Source organism: Camelus bactrianus, chromosome 6 (genome assembly GCF_048773025.1).
Source record: "Camelus bactrianus isolate YW-2024 breed Bactrian camel chromosome 6, ASM4877302v1, whole genome shotgun sequence".
NCBI classification, from domain to species: Eukaryota; Metazoa; Chordata; class Mammalia; order Artiodactyla; family Camelidae; genus Camelus; species Camelus bactrianus.
The window spans coordinates 85,453,815-85,472,472 of record NC_133544.1 but is presented as its reverse complement, the minus strand read 5'-3'; the positions used below and the strand labels follow the sequence as shown (position 1 = coordinate 85,472,472).

General features: G+C 46.1%; 1 protein-coding gene across 2 annotated transcripts in view; it reads left to right on the top strand.

Annotated features, from left to right (window-relative positions):
* ALDH1A2 (aldehyde dehydrogenase 1 family member A2) overlaps window positions 1-10,194 on the top strand; it is a 103,490-nt gene extending 93,296 nt beyond the window's left edge. For both annotated transcript variants that reach the window (XM_074366198.1, XM_010969452.2), the window contains 4 exons: window positions 462-626; window positions 1,301-1,458; window positions 1,769-1,843; window positions 8,365-10,194. In XM_074366198.1, the coding sequence (XP_074222299.1) occupies window positions 462-626; window positions 1,301-1,458; window positions 1,769-1,843; window positions 8,365-8,437 (471 nt within the window). In that variant the 3' untranslated portion in view covers window positions 8,438-10,194. The remainder of the gene's footprint in view (window positions 1-461; window positions 627-1,300; window positions 1,459-1,768; window positions 1,844-8,364) is intronic.
* The last annotated feature ends 8,464 nt before the right edge of the window (window positions 10,195-18,658 follow it).

Sequence of the window (18,658 nt, the reverse complement as noted above, 5' to 3'; positions counted from 1 at the left end):
AGTAGTTCCATAAAAATATACTCAAGAGGGTCTGATGTGTAGCCCCACGTACAGAGGCTGTGTGTTAGCTTGTCGTTGTTTTCATCTTTTTAGTATCAGTACAACTTGCTAAACTGTTCATTTGGTTATAAGGTTAATTTTTCCCTATATAGGCAGTGAATGATCAATTAGACAGTATCTCCATCATTTAGAACCATTGCTTAAATCTTGAAGTGGTACTTACGATCTGGCTGTATCATCAGAGCAGTGCATTTACTGGGATCCTTGATGTATTAGGTGGAACCACACAAAATTGCCCTCTTTTGTAGGTCAAAAATGGTTAATTAGCAGCAGTTCCCTATGATTTGACTAAGTATAACGAAGCTTTGAAAAAAATCACAAATGAGAAATTCTTGAGAAAATGTTTATTTCCATTTTCAAAGAAGGTTTTACTTGGAGTCATTAGGCAATTTCTTCTGTAGATTGATAAGAAACAGTACAACAAGATCCTGGAACTCATCCAGAGTGGTGTGGCTGAGGGTGCCAAGCTTGAGTGCGGAGGCAAAGGGCTGGGCCGAAAGGGGTTTTTCATCGAGCCCACGGTGTTTTCCAACGTCACCGACGACATGCGGATCGCCAAGGAGGAGGTATCACATACATTTTAACAACAGCCACATCTTCTAGGGCTTCTAGGGCATTTCTAGTAGACAGTATTAGAGGATGAGCTCTGTATATTTTATATACATTGTACGATAGCCATAAACATGGCTATGAAATCCCAGTTTGAAGAAAAATGTTAAAGAGGCAAGCAAGCTAGATGGAGGCCAGGTGATGTGCTTTACGTGCAGTTATTGTCAGCCAGCAGAAGCATCATAGCCCATCACTGGTCTCAGTAATACACCGGCAGCAGTTCAGCCCCACCAGACGTGGGTCACTAGGCTGTTCACCGAGAAGGAGGAAGCACCCAAGCATCCTTACGCCGATGCAGGAGAGGACCAGTTGCAGATCAGCCAACAATCCAGAGCAGTAGTAGTTCTCAGCTCTGGAGCAGTGCCTGGGGGCTCAGGGAGAATGCAGTTTTAGAGCACACAGTGGAATCCAGCAATTCCAGTCAGTGTGGGGGAGTGGATGCGTTAAACTCTAAGGGCAGACTCTTATGTAATCTTATTCCGGGGAAGTTTGGGCTATTTTACAGTTATGTGCTGCTAAAAAGTTTAAACATCATTTAAATAATGAAGGCAGAATAAACTTGCCTTGAAATGTGGAAAAACGGTGAAAGGTTGGCAAAGCAACCATGTGGGGTCACCCTATTTTGCTGCAGATCTTTGGCCCCGTTCAGGAGATTCTGAGGTTTAAGACTATGGATGAAGTTATCGAAAGAGCCAATAACTCAGACTTTGGACTTGTAGCAGCTGTCTTTACTAACGACATCAACAAGGCCCTCACAGTGTCCTCTGCGATGCAAGCCGGGACGGTTTGGTAAGACCAGAGTCGGCCTTGTTTTTCTGGCCATAACGCGTTCCGTGAGGGTGGAGGGGCCTTGTAATTCTCCAGAGCCAGCATGAAATAAACACACATGCTCTGGAAGAATGGGGATGGAGGACTTCACCCTGAGACGGGGCACTTCCTACTGGCTAGATCAGGGAATCAAAGTAAACCTCAAATTATAAAATTTTCATGTGGGAAAAAGGAATTAAAAAATAAAACTTTAAAAAGAAATATCTTACCAATGGGATTATTTTTGTGCAAATAGAATTCACACTAACAGTACCATATTTTCTTCCTTCAGGATTAATTGTTACAATGCCTTAAATGCCCAGAGCCCCTTTGGGGGATTCAAGATGTCTGGAAATGGGAGAGAAATGTAAGTGTTCAAAGTTGTGGGTGCCTGCAGAGAAGTAGGGACTGCGAATAGCAGAACAGCACTGAGTTCTCTTACTCTCATCCATTCAGCAAACAACATTTTGTCTATAAGCAAAGCACACATTACAAAGATGAATAAAAGCACAATACCCTTACCTTAAGTGGGAATGGAGAAAAATTAATGTATCAGTAATTCCATGTAGTAAGTGCTATTACAAAAGTATGTCAAATATCTTGTAAGTACAGAGGAAAAATCAATTAATTTTGCCTAATGGGGTCACAGAAGACTTCACAAAGGAAATAACATTTAAGTTTCTTAGGAACAGGCGTTCCAGGCAGAGGGAGTAGCAAGAGCAGAGGCAGGAAGGTACAGCAAATACAGGATAATCTGGGCACAAAACAGTTCTCTGTGTTTAAAACAAAGGGCACCAACTGCCAGCGCAGGGACAAATCTGGCCCAGAGAAATGTTTTGTGGGGTTTTTGCCTCATAATATTTAAAATCTCTACCTGACATTCAGAAATGAGGGGGCTTTACATGCAATCTAGATTTCTCGTTTATTTTCATTCCCTATAGCAAAATTGTCTCTGCAGTTCACCCTGTTCCCCATGACTCCTGCCGCTTCTGGGAACTGAATACTGGTGCTTGCTGGTTTTACACATACCCAGTTCACTCACTGTGTCACCTGCCCACTGCCTGTGCATGAGACCTCAGAGTCCAGGGCTGCAGGACTAGGGCGTAGGACGCATGGAGAGGACTTGCTGAAGATGCAAGTGGAAACATTGCTTCAAACCCAATCGCAAGGGCCTTAAAGGGCAGAGTGGTTGCTGAGGAGATACCAGAGTTTTTAAGACCGACGTTCCTGGCGTATAGGGATATTTTGGCAGCGATTATGGGATGAAGACCCATTAGAAGGATTTTGCAATAACAGCAATAGGTATTAATCAAATGCCTGCCCTGTGTTAACTTTATGCTGGCTTTTTACCTAACATGAGCTCACTTGTTTTTCATAGTGATTCTATGGGCTAAGTACCCTTATCTTTGTATCATAGACGGTTCAGACGAGGAACTAAGGGTTAGAGTGGTTAAGTAGCTTGCCCAAGTCCCACAGCTAGTAACTGGCAGATCTAAGCTTTGAACCTAAATTGCAGTGGCTTCAAATCCACTTAGTTCCCATGATATCTGGCCAAGGAAGCATGGAAACCAGGTGTAAGGACTCCTCTGGATCATGATCAGAGCTGGGCTGTCCTCTTGTGATGCTAAGGACCTGGAAAATAGGAGTGTGGCAGAGGCAAACTAGAAGGATTGTATCTGCAGCTTCATATATAGATGGATTCTTTGAGTGGCTTTCGAAGAATGAATTGTAGTCCACACCTTCCTGAGCTAACACCTCCCTTTACCCAAAAAACTTCCACCTTCCCTTACTTTCAAAGGAGTTGGTCCACGTTTTCTAAATCCTGTGACTCGTAAGAGGAAACACTTTCCATGCCCATTCCCTTTGCCGTTACTGAATGCATCCTTTCTTGAACACAATTAAACTGACAAGTACTGAGTATATACTTTGTACAAAGCACGATGCTTGGTCTTTGGGGGAGGATACAGCTCATTAAAGTGCTTGTTGGATAAATGAAATACACAACATTGAGAGAATCAAAAGAATTCCAGAAAAACCTGTGAAGTGGCAGAGGAATGCAGGGTAATAGAGACTGTGGTAAGCTGAAGTCCAGGAAATCTTTAGATGTGATCTTTTATAGGGATTTGAATTGGCCTTGAAAAGAGAAGAATATTTGAGTAGATGAAGAAAGAGGAATATTTTCTCAGAGTTGGTGGCCAAAGCAGGGTAGCAGTGGGGGAAGAGTGAGCACAGGCATTGGGAGAAATAAGTGCGGTGTTTGGGGGAAAGTGCAGTGAACCCGAAAGACTGGCACTGAGGATTTACATACTTCAGATACTGTAGCTGGAAATTTCTAGCCCCGACCCATTAAATCATGAAGTAGGTATAGCTTTGGGGCTAAGAGTAGAGTTTCTAGACTCACACTGCTCAGATACATACCCTGGCTCTACTGTTTAATACCTATGCAGCCTTGGAGGAACTACTTAATGTCACTAAGCCTCAATTTCCTCATCTACAAAATGGGAGTAATTATGGTACTTACCCCACAGGATTGCTGTGAGGAATAAATGTTAGAATCAGATATGCCAAACACCCACCAAGGTGTCTGGCAAGCCTTCAGAAAATGTGAGCTACTCTCATCATCACTGATCAAGTAGATGACTGTTATGTAGGTGATCCTCCTTTTTCTTAATAAATGTATTACTTTGGAAATGTGGCAGAATTTTTCCTAAATTCCAGTATCACCAACTTACTTTCTGTTTCTGTTGATGCCAGGGACAAACTGCTCTTGCTTAAGCCTTTGCTTCTGGCCTTCAGTACCTCCCACTTGCTTTACAGCCAGAGCCCAGACCCAGTCTGGATCCTGTTTGCTAAGTTACTAGTATTCTTTCAGCTTTTATAAAGTCTTCATGTACTCTATTATCTCTTCTTAACTTGCATATGGCCTTAACTTTCTGCTTCCACTTTTCAAGATGCAGTCAACTTACTTCATTTCCTGCCCCTGTGTTTGTGCTCTCTCAGTCTCTGAAATGTGGGGCCAAGACTGGCTCTGGGAATGCTGCTCGTATTGACTGTCACAGGTCATCAACAGGGTGCACCATGGGCATAAAATATACTTGTAATAAACAATCGCTGGTTGATGGTTTCTAATCCCAGGCTGGCGTGGACCCTCATCATGGACAAGCCTCCTCCCAGGATTCAGTCTTGTGACATTGTCCAGGTCCAATCTCTCTCTTTCAGAAGCATCGCCCTTGTCTAGAAGGAAGGTCCAGGAAACAGTTGGCTTTGTCAGAACCACACAGAACAGTGGCCCAGGAGCCTGGAGACTTGTCTCATAGGCACGCTAGTGATGTGGCCTTCCTGGTGCAGTTGCAAAATAACTAAGGAACAATGCTCTTTGATGAGACTCACTTCATTTCGTTAAATTATGTGGTTTTTTTGTCCCTGTTTGCCCCCCAAACATGTTTTCGCTCCCTTAAATGACCTTGAGTGATAGGAAATGCTTCAAATCAAAGAACCTGCCTTGTGCTGGTCCCCTCCTCTTCCTTCTGTCCTGGAAACTCCACCCAGCCTTCCACCTGGACAGAGTTGTTGACCTCACGGCCTGCAGGCTCCATGCCACTTTGGTCCCTGACATCCTCGTGCCCACCTGCGAGAGGAACAGAGAAGGGAAATAGCACTTTCTGGAAAAAAGCTCCAAGGAGGGCTGTTGGAGCCCCTGTGTGCTCCCCCACAGAGAGCTGTGGAGAGGGCTGCCCTCTGCAGGTTGCCGGATGGGCTGGCCTCTCATTCCCAGGGCCCGAGACTTGGACTGCGTTTCTCTCAGTTCGTGTCCTGCTAGTTCCATCTGTCTCAGTCCTCCCATCCTTTATCTTCTCATTTAAGCTCCCCTGAGACGAGCGGTCATAGAGCCCAGGCTGTAAAATATGTGCCACAAATCTGGGTGATAGAACGAAAGCTATGAACCAGCATTTAAAAAACTAAGGACACTGGCTTTGAAGACGAGAAGCACTGTTCAGATGCTGTGAGTCTGCACGTGTGCACACAGTGCGTGTGCGTGTGTGCGCGCATGTGCGCACACAGCATGCATGTACACAGAAAGTCACTTGCAATCTGGAGGGGCCCTTGCTAAGCTTGACTTTCCAGGGACCACGCTCAGAAATTGTAATTTAGTAGATCTGGCCTAGGGCCCAAGATTTGCATTTTTAACAAGCATCTGGAATGATTCTGATGCAGGTGGTCTGGGGACCATGCTTTGCAGAGTGCTATTGTAAGCCAAAGAAAAGGGCAGGAAATATACACCTTAAGCAGAAAACTCTGTTTATTTTATGGGTGAGTCTGAGTGACTTCCTAAAACGTCTGGCTGAGGGAGACCAAAATCTAATGTCTTGTCTTACCTCCACGTATGCCAAGCTTGGTTCACCTCTGGGAGTGTAACCAGTCTGGCCCAGCAGCAGGAATACAGGCTTCTAAGTGCACTGTGCCCTGACACGGTCCAGCCTGGCAGGTGACCATACATGCTTTTTGTGCAGTAGTGGGCTTCTTAACTATGGACCTGTATGTGCCACTGAATTTAACTGGATTAGGAAAAATTTAAGTGGATTTGAGAGAAAGCCCTGGAATGAGATGGAGAAATAGCTGAAGAATCTGAACGTCAGGGCTTTCAGAGACCTTACAGCAGTGCTGCTGAGGAGGGGCCCAGGAACCACCCGTCTCAGGCTCTTGGGCTCCTCCCTAGACCAACTGGAACAGAATCTTTGGTGGGGTCTGGTGAGGAACCTACAATTTAAGCAAGCTTCATGGGTGATATGTATAATGAGGTAAGGGAACTGATGTCGGAGAGACACCTGGGCACCAAGAAGATGAGGGTGACTCGGCTGGAGTCACACAGCCATTTAATGCAACGTTGAGTTAGCACTCCCATCTGCTGGCCTCCAGCCCCAGTATTCTGCTCTGTGTGCTGCCCTAGGGCCTCTCACTGGCTTTCCTTGAGGCCCGGGCCATGGGCTTTTATGGCAGATTTGAGTCCATTCCTCTGTCTGACAGTGGGCTGTGTGGGCCACGCAGCTGATGGCTGCCTGGGACCTGAGAGAGGAGCACCTCCAGTCCAGCAGAATTTTCTGTTGCTTTGAGCACCCAGAGATTTGGGATCTGCCAGTAACACTCGAAAACAAGGTTTCTGGCTCTGTAGACTTCATTACATTCGTCATAACCTAGTTTGAGGTCTGAGTGGGAGGAAGGTAGTTCAGGGTTTGTCCCAAGTGCGTGCACAAGCAAGGGAACAAGAAGGGAGTAACCATGCTTCAAACAGGAGGCAGATGATGTCCATGATGAAGAGACACATGCACAATTGCCCAAGGGCAGGAAAAAGTCCAGTGAGAGCCAGAGCTGAGCTGGTAATAAAGAGACAGCCTGGATGGAGCCATCAAGGGAACCATATACTGAGTGGGGCAGTCCCGTTTATTCTTCTCATTCCTGTGAGCAGAGTGGCCAGTACAGATGACAGAGCAGCGCGCTTGCCCCAGCCCCTGATGTCCTTGGTGGGGAATGTCAACTCAGGCACCCCTGGTGCTCAGAGGAGCGGCTGGCAAAGTGAAGGGAGCCTTATGGTGGGCCATGGAGCAGGATGAATCTTCTACAGCAGGTCTTCACTGTAAAGCCCACTTACAGTCACTTCGTACCTTTTATATAAGACTTTTAAAATACAGCCTTTCTTATCTCAAATATATCTCCAAATGTTTTTTGTTTTCTGTTTTCCCTGGCAGAGACGGCCTGTCAGCAGGGTGGACGGGGGTGGTGGGGATAGGAAGAAGCCCGCTCCCCATCCTTCCCCCCACAGTTACCCAGCGTCTTCCTTGCGCCTGATGCCACAGGCCACACACTAGGTTTGGGGGAGGAAAGAAAGGAAGATCAGTAAGATATAGTTCAGTGGGGGAGACAGCTGCTCGAGCAGCCCCTCTCCTCCCAAGGTAACAGTGCTGTCAGAGGTAGAGGTGGGTACAGGTGCTCTGGATACAGAGGAGGAGGAGGGGCTCCTTCTGCTGAGAACTCAAGGAAACGCTTGACAGAGGAATGACTTTAAAAAAAAAAGAAGAAATAAGTTCAAGTATTTTACCAAAAAAATAGGAGAAAAAGATATTACAATGAAATAGAGGGGGGGAAGGCAATTAGAAAAAGGTAAAGATGAGGAACTAGAGAAGAGGGGGATAGAAAAGGGGTATTGTAGCAGCAAGGGTGTAGCCACACCCCAGAATCCTTAAAGCAGCAGTTGGAGGGGCTGCATCTCCTGGGGCCACCTAGACATGTGACCTGGCTCCCAGCCTCACCCTCTCAGGCTCAACCACCTGCAGGCCCCTCAGAGGCTGGGACCAATTATTTAGTCTCCTTCACCCAACCCAACACAGTGCTGCCCCATAGTAATAGCACAGTAAATGCTTTAACAGCCCTTGGTCCATGACCCCAATCCCAGAGGGCGCCGTAAGCCAGGAGGGGAAGTGGCCAAAGGCAAGTCCCGGGGACAGCTTGCTCACTCCTCCCAGTTCTTTTCAGTTGTTTTGACTCCCTGGCTCTGCCCTGGCTGTGGGCTGTAGACAGTGTTTATGGAGGATTGTGTCTGTGAGGCATCGCAGACGACTCGTGCTCTTCCCTGGTAGGTCTCTGGGTATTCGTTTCCACTTGTTAAACCTAAGGACCATCAGGGAGGAGCTGAGAATACCAAGCCAAGAGGACCCTAGCCTGGGAGGCTCACGGCTCCCTTTCAGTTGAAGCAGACTGGATCTCCGGGAGAGCGCTCAGAGCACAGGCACATCCCAGGCGCCCAGTGGCAGAACGTGGGGTTTTGAAGAGGGAAGCCCATGCTGGGCTGCCTGGGCCTCTTGGTACCTGATCCTGCCTGTTCCTGTTTTTCAGGGGAGAATTTGGTTTGCGAGAGTACTCGGAAGTGAAGACTGTGACGGTAAAGATCCCCCAGAAGAACTCTTAAGATGGCCAAGAAGGAAGGTGACGGCCAGCCTGCACGACTCACTCTCCCCCTGCTTTCCCTGTGGGGCCTAGCTCTCAGGAATCCAAAGTTGATACTCAGTCCTTATTTAAAGATTTAATGACAACAGGTAGGCCAGGCCGGTCATGCATAACGAAAGCAAGCCAGCTGGGCGTGGTTTCTTGGCACTCGTGAGGGGTCACCTTGATGCTACCAAATACGGGGGAAGTGGGATGAAGGCACCAGGAGTGGTATCAGGCACGTCCAGTATTTCCTTCTGGGTGAGGGAGGGGCTGAGTGAGGGAGCTGTGTTGTTTGATGCCTTTTGTCACAAAGGACTTTCCTCCTGAGGAAAGGTAGCCTTTCCACTGCCTTCATTTCCCCTCCCAGACCCTCCCTGCTCACCCACCCCTCCTGCCCCTCCATAGAGATCTCAGCTGAGCTCATTTGGGGCAGATGTTTGGGCCGGGAACAATTTTCCAAGGTTTTGCAGCCAAATTACCGTTTCATGTTATCCATTTCTTCAAAGCAAAACATGAAGTGGTTTTAGTTAGAGCCAGACCAGACTGAAAATGCAAGGAGCTGGTACACTGCACATGTACTGAAGAGTAAGAACTGGGGCTATTCCCAGCCCGGTCTGGTTTTCTTACATCCACTAATAGCAGAGTGAAAGATCAGGAGGAGGGAGCTCCAGGGAGCGTAACGTGGTGTTCTCAGCCTCAGAGCTCACGGCATGGTTTGGAGAGTGTGCTTGTGTGTGTACCTGTGTGGTGGGCGGAGGGGGGACATTTAATTCTTTCTTGGTTATCCTGGAATAAGGCAGGGGGTGGGTTGTTTTTCATGGGTTGATAAGATCTTTCCCAAAGCTTATCTTAAAATCAACCAAAAAAAATGATATGAGTAGGCTCGAGAATTTGGAAAAAGGTAATGCTGGGTGCCTTGCAGAAATAATTCCGTCTCCAGTACTGGCTAACAATTCCTTTTATGTGAATTATCTCTGCACTTGGAATGGATAGCTTCTTCTGCTCCCCAGTCCCCAGCACAGAACACTTGCCAGTCCCAGTGCTATGTGTGTTACTTTGGTCTATCATGCCCTTAATCTGTTGGCAGTAACCTTGAAAAACCTGGCCAGGCCCGGAGGTTTCTTTCTCCATTTGCAGAGTTCCAGTGTGCCACGATTGCCACGCTCCCTCAGAGCTCCCCGTGTCACGCCCGTGGCTCGTCCACACAGCATTCCTGCCCCCTCTCCTCTCAGCCACACTCACCTCTTCTGCTCTCCAGTGAAGGCACCATTCGATGTGGCAGTGCCAGCTTCCTTTCCTTTTCCCTTCTTTCCAGCTGCCAAATCCAGTCCATTCTCTAACCTAGACGAAGATCATTTATTTAAAAGTACCAAACATAACCTAGAGTATATGAAATATGGGCAGCACATATGTAGCCTTCTGTATTTAATGGTTTTCTGCTTTCTAACCATAACAGTTTTCTATTTATAACCCTCGTCTGTTCATGATGTTCTAAAGAAACCTCTACTTGCTGTAACTGACAAACGACAGTGGCCGGACGCCTTGAGAGATGCCACGTTTCTGAGTTCTTTCATGTGAATGTCATGCTCTCCTCCTGTAGCCTGTGTCCAAGTGAACATACCCATTAACCAGCTAGTTACCTTCAAACTGCAATATAGAATGTGAAAATGAAGATTTATTTCTTTTAATTTACTTAAAAAGAAACCTGTGCTAGCAATAAAGCATTTATATTGTGTACTCTTGGGATCACTGGGCTGTGTTTATCAGTGTCTTTGTGTCCTGCTGAGTCCATCTGGGTCCTTCTCTTGGCTGCTGGGTTTTTCAGGTGTGTTGTTGTCTCTGGTTACTGAGCAGAGTCTAGAGGGTGTTCTTACAATGAGATAAACAAGACCCTTATTTTCTGACACTATTTAAAACCCGTGTATGCATACAGTTCTGTGTGGCAAACAAGTATAACTGTGTGTGAAACATATGAAGTGACAGTTTTCATTCACAGTAGCCTCTGTGAGAGCTAAAATGTAGAGAAGCCTTGTTCTCACAAGCATGGCCCATGTGATGAGAGCTCACATTTGCTGATGGCATTTAGCAGGAGCTTTATTTTTATTTACCAAAGTGAAACAAAGTCAAAAACTGACAACCTGATGCAATATTTTTGCAGCTGTGGAAAGGAAGCTGTAAGTGGCGCCTGTACGACCAGCCAGAGCTTGTTTGCTTTCTCTGGGTTCTCAGGGTTGTGCTTTTGGGGAGCGGTTTCCACTCCTTAGACCTGCACATCTCCCCCTTCCACCTCTGCTTCCCCACCCAAGTCCTGGTCAAGTGAAGCAATAACAAAAACTGATGACTTAGACACAAAGGAAGTGAGACTTGGGGAGAGACATGTTGCTCTGGACTGGGATTCACTGCTCTGACTGCCAGTGTCTTGTCCCTTGGAGGAACAAATTGAGCATGGGTGAATGTTGTTCCCTGGGCACTGGGGTGAGCTGTAAGCTCTCTGCACATCTACCTCATGGGTCCTCAGGAAGGAAAGAGAACAAGATGGACACAGTGATCACAGAAACGTGCTGTGTCAGGTGCCAGGTAGAGCTTATAGAAAGCAGAATCCAGAATAAGAGACACAATTTGATAGTTCTTCAGAGCAGGAAGTCCCTCAGATCTCTTCCCTTTGTGATCCTGACATAAAGGAAAATGAAGACGGCATTACAGATGTCATTAATGAAAGCAGCACAGAGACAACCCTTGGTCACTTGTCATCCGCACTATGTAATCACGGTATCTAAACTGTTAACGCCTGAGCTTTCCATTGTAACTTTTCCTCCAAAGCACCCTTAGTGCATTCACATTGACAATATTTGTTTTCATGACATGTTAGATAATAAAAGACAAAAATGTAATATAAGGACTAAAGAACAGAGAGAAACAGGGAATCTACTGGGCTGTATAGTTAAAACAGGAGGGCACCCAAGAAAAGAGGACAAAGAGATTTTGAACAGGGCTTGAGGAAGGAATTTAATTCAGTAGGCAAGGGAGCAAGAAGAAGGCATTCCTGCTCAAAGGAATGAGCGGCACAGAGGCACAGAGGTGAGGGCAGGGCATGCTTATGTGATAGTGAAGAGACGGACCAGCAAGAGCAGGTACCACACGCTGGAAACTGGTCAGACTGCAGAGGGCCGGGGGGTCAGCCAGACGGCTCCACGCCTGCCCCATGCTCCTGCCCATCTCAGAGCGCACAGAGCTCACAAGTAGTACATGCCACGTTCAGTTAGGAGAAACTAGAGCTAGATTAGTTGGCTGAGGTCAGGGAGGAGGAAACTGGCCCTGGAAAAGGGTTAAAGAGTGAGTAGAATGCGGGAAGGTGTGAAGAGGAAAGGTAGCAAGACTGCTGGGGAAGATCTCCCTGCAGGATTTGTTAGTGTTGCCTGGGCTGCATTCTTGGCAGGAGGAGGGGTGCAAACAGATCAGAAATGCTCACTGCCACTGACATGTATTTATATAGCTATTCGTTTTTCTAGGGTTTTTTGGGGTTTTGTTTGTTTGTTTGTTTTTTGGTCTACTAATGTTCTGGAAATATTTAGTTGGTCACAAGAATGCTTAAAGTATAACAGGAACAATGAAAACAACAAAATCACATGAATTAAAAGTGGGAGTAAAAAAATAAATAAAACAAAGATGGGAAACTACTGCATCCAGAATGGGGCCAGAAAATATACATTCTTCAAAGTCCTATCACTCTTCTTCAGAGTCTCTGATATTTCATGAGAGAAGAGCCAACACCGCAGACCAGTGCTCCTAAAAAATTAACCTCCTTCCCTCCCTCCCTCCCATGCTCTCCCTTTCCCTTCCTCTGTAGACATTTACTATCCCAGATACTGGCACAAGTGCTGGGCTACAGAGCGAGCCAGGAATGGCTCCTGCCCTTGTGAAGCTCCCGATACAATATGGTAACGCACAGACAAAAGTTGGTAGCTTTCTTTACTATCTCACTGTGACTCCTTGCCAGGCACATACATGCAGTTTATGGAAGGATAATGTAGAACCTTTCCCAGGTCCCCGTGGGTGGTAATCCAGAGTGACAACTTTGCACACAGAAATAGCCAGTTAGCAACATGGCAGAGCGAAAAGCACGTGGCATCAGAGGGTCAGAGAAATGATCAGAAGTCCTCACTTGGAGCCCCTCATTGACCATTTGCAAGTTGTGTATCTTTGGGTAAATCATGTAGCCGCCTCCTCCGTAGGATCCAGAAGATCATTCCTGCCCTGCTGACCTCACAATGTTGCCTGAGGATTAAACAACATTGTGGATGAGATACCTCTTCAGTTTGAGACATCATACTGCACACACACAGCTCTAAACAACTGCAAAAAGTACAAACCAAATGCCTCTCAGTTGCTTTGCTGACCCGTCCATGGGACTTCAGAATCCATCATTTCTCACCCAGCGCTCAGGCCCTCATATAGACCCTGACACTCCAGGACAAGTTTCCTGTGGGTTTCCTGGAGGCCTCCTTAATTGGAGGTAGACCTCATCTGAATTCCTCAAGGCAGTGGGGGGCAAGACGGTGAATGCAGCTCTGACTGTTCTCCAACTTTTGCTTCTGTGTATTCAGCACATTGTTTAGACCCCCTACAGGGTTATTACAAGACCCGCAGGCTCCGGCCGGACTGTCTGTGCCACCCTGAATGGTTTACACAACAACTGCTCCCCAGTGGAGACCATCTGGGAATGAGAATACGGAAAAGTCCACTCCGGAACGACTTGAAGCCCTCTTCCTAAACATGTACGTTGTCTAATCCTCACTCTGTTATTGGCCAGATTTAAAGGAAGATCAGTTTGCCATTTAGCCTTTGATGTGAAACTCTTGGATAATGTTTCCTTTGGCCATTTATGTAGCAAGGAGGAACTTGAAACCAGCATGTCCCGGGCCCCGTTCCTGCTGGAGCGTGAATGCCTCCGAATGTTTTCAAGGTCTTTTGGCCCTGCTTTTTTGGTTTGCTTCTCAAGAGCGGGTCCCTGTCCTAATTCTCATAAAATGAAATACATGCTATTTATCAAGTCGGCTCAAGTTGACTAATTCCTTTTACAACATCGTTTTATTACCTATCCTTCAAAGCTGGTCCCCGACGAGGATCTTCCTGCCCGGTGTCATTTGAGCCAATAAAATGAGACTGACTTTAGTTTAGAAGCAAAGGAGAGCTTTATCCTTTTTTTTTTTTTTTTTTTTTTTTCAGTTGAGGTATAGTCAGTTTACAATGTTGCTGCTCTAGAGTCCAGCTCTCCCGCGCAGGCCGTGGGCGGGGCCGCCTTACCACGCTCGTGTCCGGGGAGGGGCGGGGCTCTCGCGGGCAGGCGCAGGCGCGCGGCTCACGTGCAGGCGCAGGCGCGTGTGCGTGGCTCACGTGCCAGACCGCGGTGCCCGTGCAGCGTCGACACACGTCGGACCTCGAAGCTGAGGTGTCCTCACAGGCCTTTAGCTCCGGGAACTCTGGTCTGAAACTCCAGGTACAAGGCTTCTGCACACAGCACCCTGTGAGCAAGTGAAACTAGACTAAGCGCAAAGGAAAAGAAAAGAGGTTAGACTTAATTTTATTACTCAGACTCTATTTTTATTTCTTGGGAATTGTTAGTGGGCTTTGCCGGGGACAAATCTCTTCTTTGTCTTGTCCTGCTCCTCAGTCTCGAGGGGCGCTGAGGGGCGCTGGTCCGTCTTTTGTAACTGCTTCCTGCTCAGTTTGGGAATCGTCACATCCCCGGGTGGAGGAGCAGGACTTCTCCCCAGCTGCCTTTAGATGCGTTTAACTTTCCTCAGGCTCCAGCCCTGACTTCGTAGCCCTGAGTGACCCCCATTTGTCTAACCTCTTGGAGACAGCCCAGACAATTTCAGATAGCAAGAGATTAATGGTAGACTTTATCTTGTCATCTAGATTTCATCTTATTTTTCCCGGGGACCCCAGTGGGCTTTGCCAGTGACAGTCTCCCCAGTATGTTTTTCAGAAATGTGCAGCTGGCTTCATATTTTACATTCTGAGCAGGATAAAAAGTTCACCAACTCCTGAGCTGCAAGAAATAGAGACCCCTCTAACCCATACCCCTTCTGGATACAAACATGGGGATTGCAGGACCCTGGGAAGACCTTGCTTTTTCCAGTTCCAGGCAGATGCATCCAATTTATGGAAGGCTAATGTAGGACCTTTGCCCAGGTCCTCTTGGTTGGTAACCTAGAATAAGAACTCTGAGGACTTCCACGGGGCCGCCGATAGTGGTGAACATGAGCCCATAGTGTTTCTGGAGTCTGCCAGAGCTTGGGAAACCCAAGGGAAGAGTCTGGTTGTTAAACAGCTGGGATCCCAGTCTCCATTTCCCAAGTTGGGTTCATTCATAAACAACACAGGGTTCATGTAAAATTGAATAAATTCCAGATGCCACTTGTTAATACAATTAGCTCATGTTCTCTAGTGGCCCAGAGGGCGGTGTAATGCCCCCAAACACTCTCAGAGCCTAGAGCAATGTCCACTCCCAGCCCCTAATTGTGTGTGCTAAAAGAAATGCCAAGGGGAGGTGGCGATGGGAGCTTGTCAGGCAAGGGCTAGGGACAAGGAGCGTGTTTGTGTGTGTGTGTGTGTGTGTGTGTGTGTGTGTGTATGTGTGTAGACAATTGTCCATCTGTCACGTGTCTAGTCTTTTAAATTCAGAATTGACACACTAATTCTGGAAAGGGAAGCTTGTTAGTAACAAAGAGCTTCTGCAGTGGACAAAGGAGCAGAATTCTAAAGTGTTCCACTCCTCACTTAGGTACGTGCCCTTGGAGAATCATTTAGCCTTCTGAACTCCCAGTTTCCTCACCTGGAAAATGGGGTGATAAGATTACCTACCTCACACAGTTGTCTTAAGATTGGAACAAGAAAAATGCGTGTAAAGTGCTTAATAGTTCCCGTTGTAAGACCTCAAAAAAAAAAAATGGTAGCAACTAATAAAAATGAATAAATGTCAGTGTTCACTAGCGCTATAGTCCCATAGAAGCTGTAAATCTCCTGTTGCTTTGGCCGTCGTCTAGCACATCATGGCTTTGGGTTCCTACGCAAAAGCCAGGCAGGTGGACGCCTGCATTAGAGTGGCCTTAGATGGTGGGGTTGGAACCAGGAGACTTGGTCAATCCTGGGACGTTGGCAGGATAATGACCATTAAAAATCACATGTCTGGGCCCAGTCAGTTTTGCTGAGTCATTGAGATCTAGACATTTCTTAACACAGAAGATGCTGTCCTGGCTCCCATTTGTTTAAAAGAACAGGTAGGAAGAAGGGGCACGTGGGTGAGGGAGGCCAGCGTTAACTTAGAAGAGGGTTTTTCCACGTGCTGAATAAACATTAGCCATGAGGGGGTTATTATTCTATTAAACATATAATAATGGAAAATAATAGAATATTATATTATTGCTGGTGTTATCATTGTTCTTTAACTCAGGAAACATGGTAGCTTTTTTCTCCTCTGGGGGCAGGAGGGAACCACTTGTCTGGTTTGAATATTTAAATTGAAGCTCAGCTGAGAGCCTCAGAAAGGGGACGGTAACACCTCTGGAACGGCATCATTCTGAAAAGGCTTCTCCTGTCCCTGAAGCTACACAGTATGATGCCCGGCAAGCTCTGGGCCCCATCAGAGGAGCTCTGGCCCAGATGTTGGAAACAGGAACCCTCTCCCAAGCAGGGGCCTACATCAAATCAGCTAAGCCTGAAGGACCACAGAAAACAAACCTGAAAAATGCCCAGGGCGCATTCTTGTGCAGCCTGTTTATTCTGTTTCCTTCCCACAAGAAACTGTTATTCTTGCAAACTGGTTACAAAGCTTGCCCAGAATAAGGACTGATAACCTTAAAAAACCGAGGGAAAATAAAACCACCCTGGAAACTCAATCCCAAGGGCTTGGCTTGGGACGTGATGACCCAGGATTTTGATTGGCTTTTTTTTGTTTTTTCTTTTCCTTCTCAAAGATAACAAATTAATACACAAAGCCACGTCCATATTAGAAACACTTGGCTTTTTTTTTTTCCACTCACCACTTGTCTTTCTTTTTTTTTTCTTTTCCACTTACCCTCAGCGATATCAAGGGCTTTGTAATAAATAAGCTTGTCAGGAATTCTCTTCAGGAAACTCAACCACAATTTTCGTCTTGTCTATTCAACACATTGTTCAGAAATGTTTTGGTAACCTTTAAATTCCTTCTCCAGGAGAGAGGTTCCCATACCCTTCAATTAAATTTTTTCCTATTTTGAATGTCATTAAGACTTTGGGAGATAAGCTTATACGTGAGTTTGAGTCACGAATCTGTGTCCTCAGCGGAGGAGGCAGGAAGGTCCACACTTGTGAGGAAAATGTTCCTCAGAGGCACGGAGCTGTGCTGTGCCAGGCCCTCCCTGGTCGGGAAGGAGAGCCTGGGGGTGTTGGACAGCTCGGGGGGTGGCTCACGGGTGGGTGAGTGGGGCTCCATCTGCTGTGGTGGCTGCCAGGGTGTGAGCAGACCTACAGCAGTGAGGGTGAGGGACATCTTCCAGGAGGAGGCTGGGAAAACCCCTGAGGTGAAGAGTTGGTCTTGCCGCTCTCCCAGAACCTATCGTAACAGGGACTCGAATGGATATTTGTACACCCATGTTCACAGCAGCATTATTCACATAAAGACGGAAGGGTCTATGAATGGATAAACAAAACGTGCTATACGCTTACAGTGGAGTGTTACTCAGTCTTAAGAAGGAACGGCGTTCTGACACCTGCTACAACATGGATGAACCTTAAAGACACGATGCTAAGTGAAATAAGCCAGTTGCAAAAGGATAAATGTGTGTTTCCACTTACATCAGGTGCCAGAATAGTCAAGCCCATGGAGATGGAAAGTAGAATAGTGGCTGCTGGCGGTGAAGGAGAAGGAAATGGTGGTTATTGTTTAACAGGTTCAGAGTTTCAACTGGAAAGGATGAAAAAGTTCTAGAGATGGATGGTGGCATTAGTTGCACAATTATGAATATATTTATTGCCACAGAACTATACAGCTTAAAATGGTTAAAATAATACATTTTATGTTATATATATTTTACCACAATCAAAAAACCCTGCTCATAAAAAAAATTTAATAAATGTATACACTCTGGGTGGGTATGTGGCTGATAAGACAGAATATTGCCTCTTAGGATACTTGCATTTTAGCAAGAGAGAAGCCTTAGATCAAGGCTCCTTACCCCAGCTGGTCCAGGGGGGCCTACAAGAAAATGAAAAATAAAGTGTCTCTTCTTGACCATCCTTTCTCAGACATCTACCTGGCTTTCCTCCCTCAGAGTAGAAATCACTAGAGATCAGGCATGTCCGTGCTGACACACAGCGTCCTGTGCTGGGTCTTCTCCAGTTCTAATAGGCTATTTTCCATCTTTAACTTTTGTTTGGTTTCAGTTTCTTTTAGTAAATCCCAAGCTATTCTTCTTTCTCATGATCAAGACCAAATTTCCTCTGACTGGTCCCCTTTGCCACCCACCTAATCCTGAAATGGCTAAATCCATCATGCTACTTGCACTCAGAGCTACAGAATATGCAGTTACTGAGAACTGTTTTCCAAAAGGACAGCTATATTTTCCAGTGCCTGTGTTTGAAAAAAAAGATTTGAACAGAGAAGACAGATTTAGGCAGGGATTATATAATAGAATTTTAAGCATTAAGGGGGACTTTTGAGATTATTAAGTCTAATGCCCTCATTTTAGGGATGTAGAAAATGAGCCAAAAAGAGAGATGACTTCCACACAGTAAACATTTCAACCCAGGTCTTGGGAATTAAGTCCAGTGGGTTTTTATTTTTGTTTTTTTTTTTCCCTCCCCTGCCTCCTGGGTTAGAATTTTAGAAAAAATGTTAGACTAAATCCCCCATATTACTTTACAGAAGTGAAACACAGTCACTGATTGCAAATGTTTCCAGAAGAATTCATGAGTGTCTTTTAATAGAGTGCGTTAGCCCATTAGTACCCACTAAACACATCATCACTCAGTTTACCAGACTAGCTTGAAGGAAGCAGAGTTTGAAGGGCAAGGGATCTGAGGCAAGAAAAGTCTTTCTTGAGCAGAGAAGTGGAATGGAGGGGAGGAGATGCTGGGGGCCACAGTGGGTGAAGGTAAGGGACAGCATGTTTGAAGACCTGGGCACTGGAAACCCAGATTTTACTTACCGTTCTGTCTA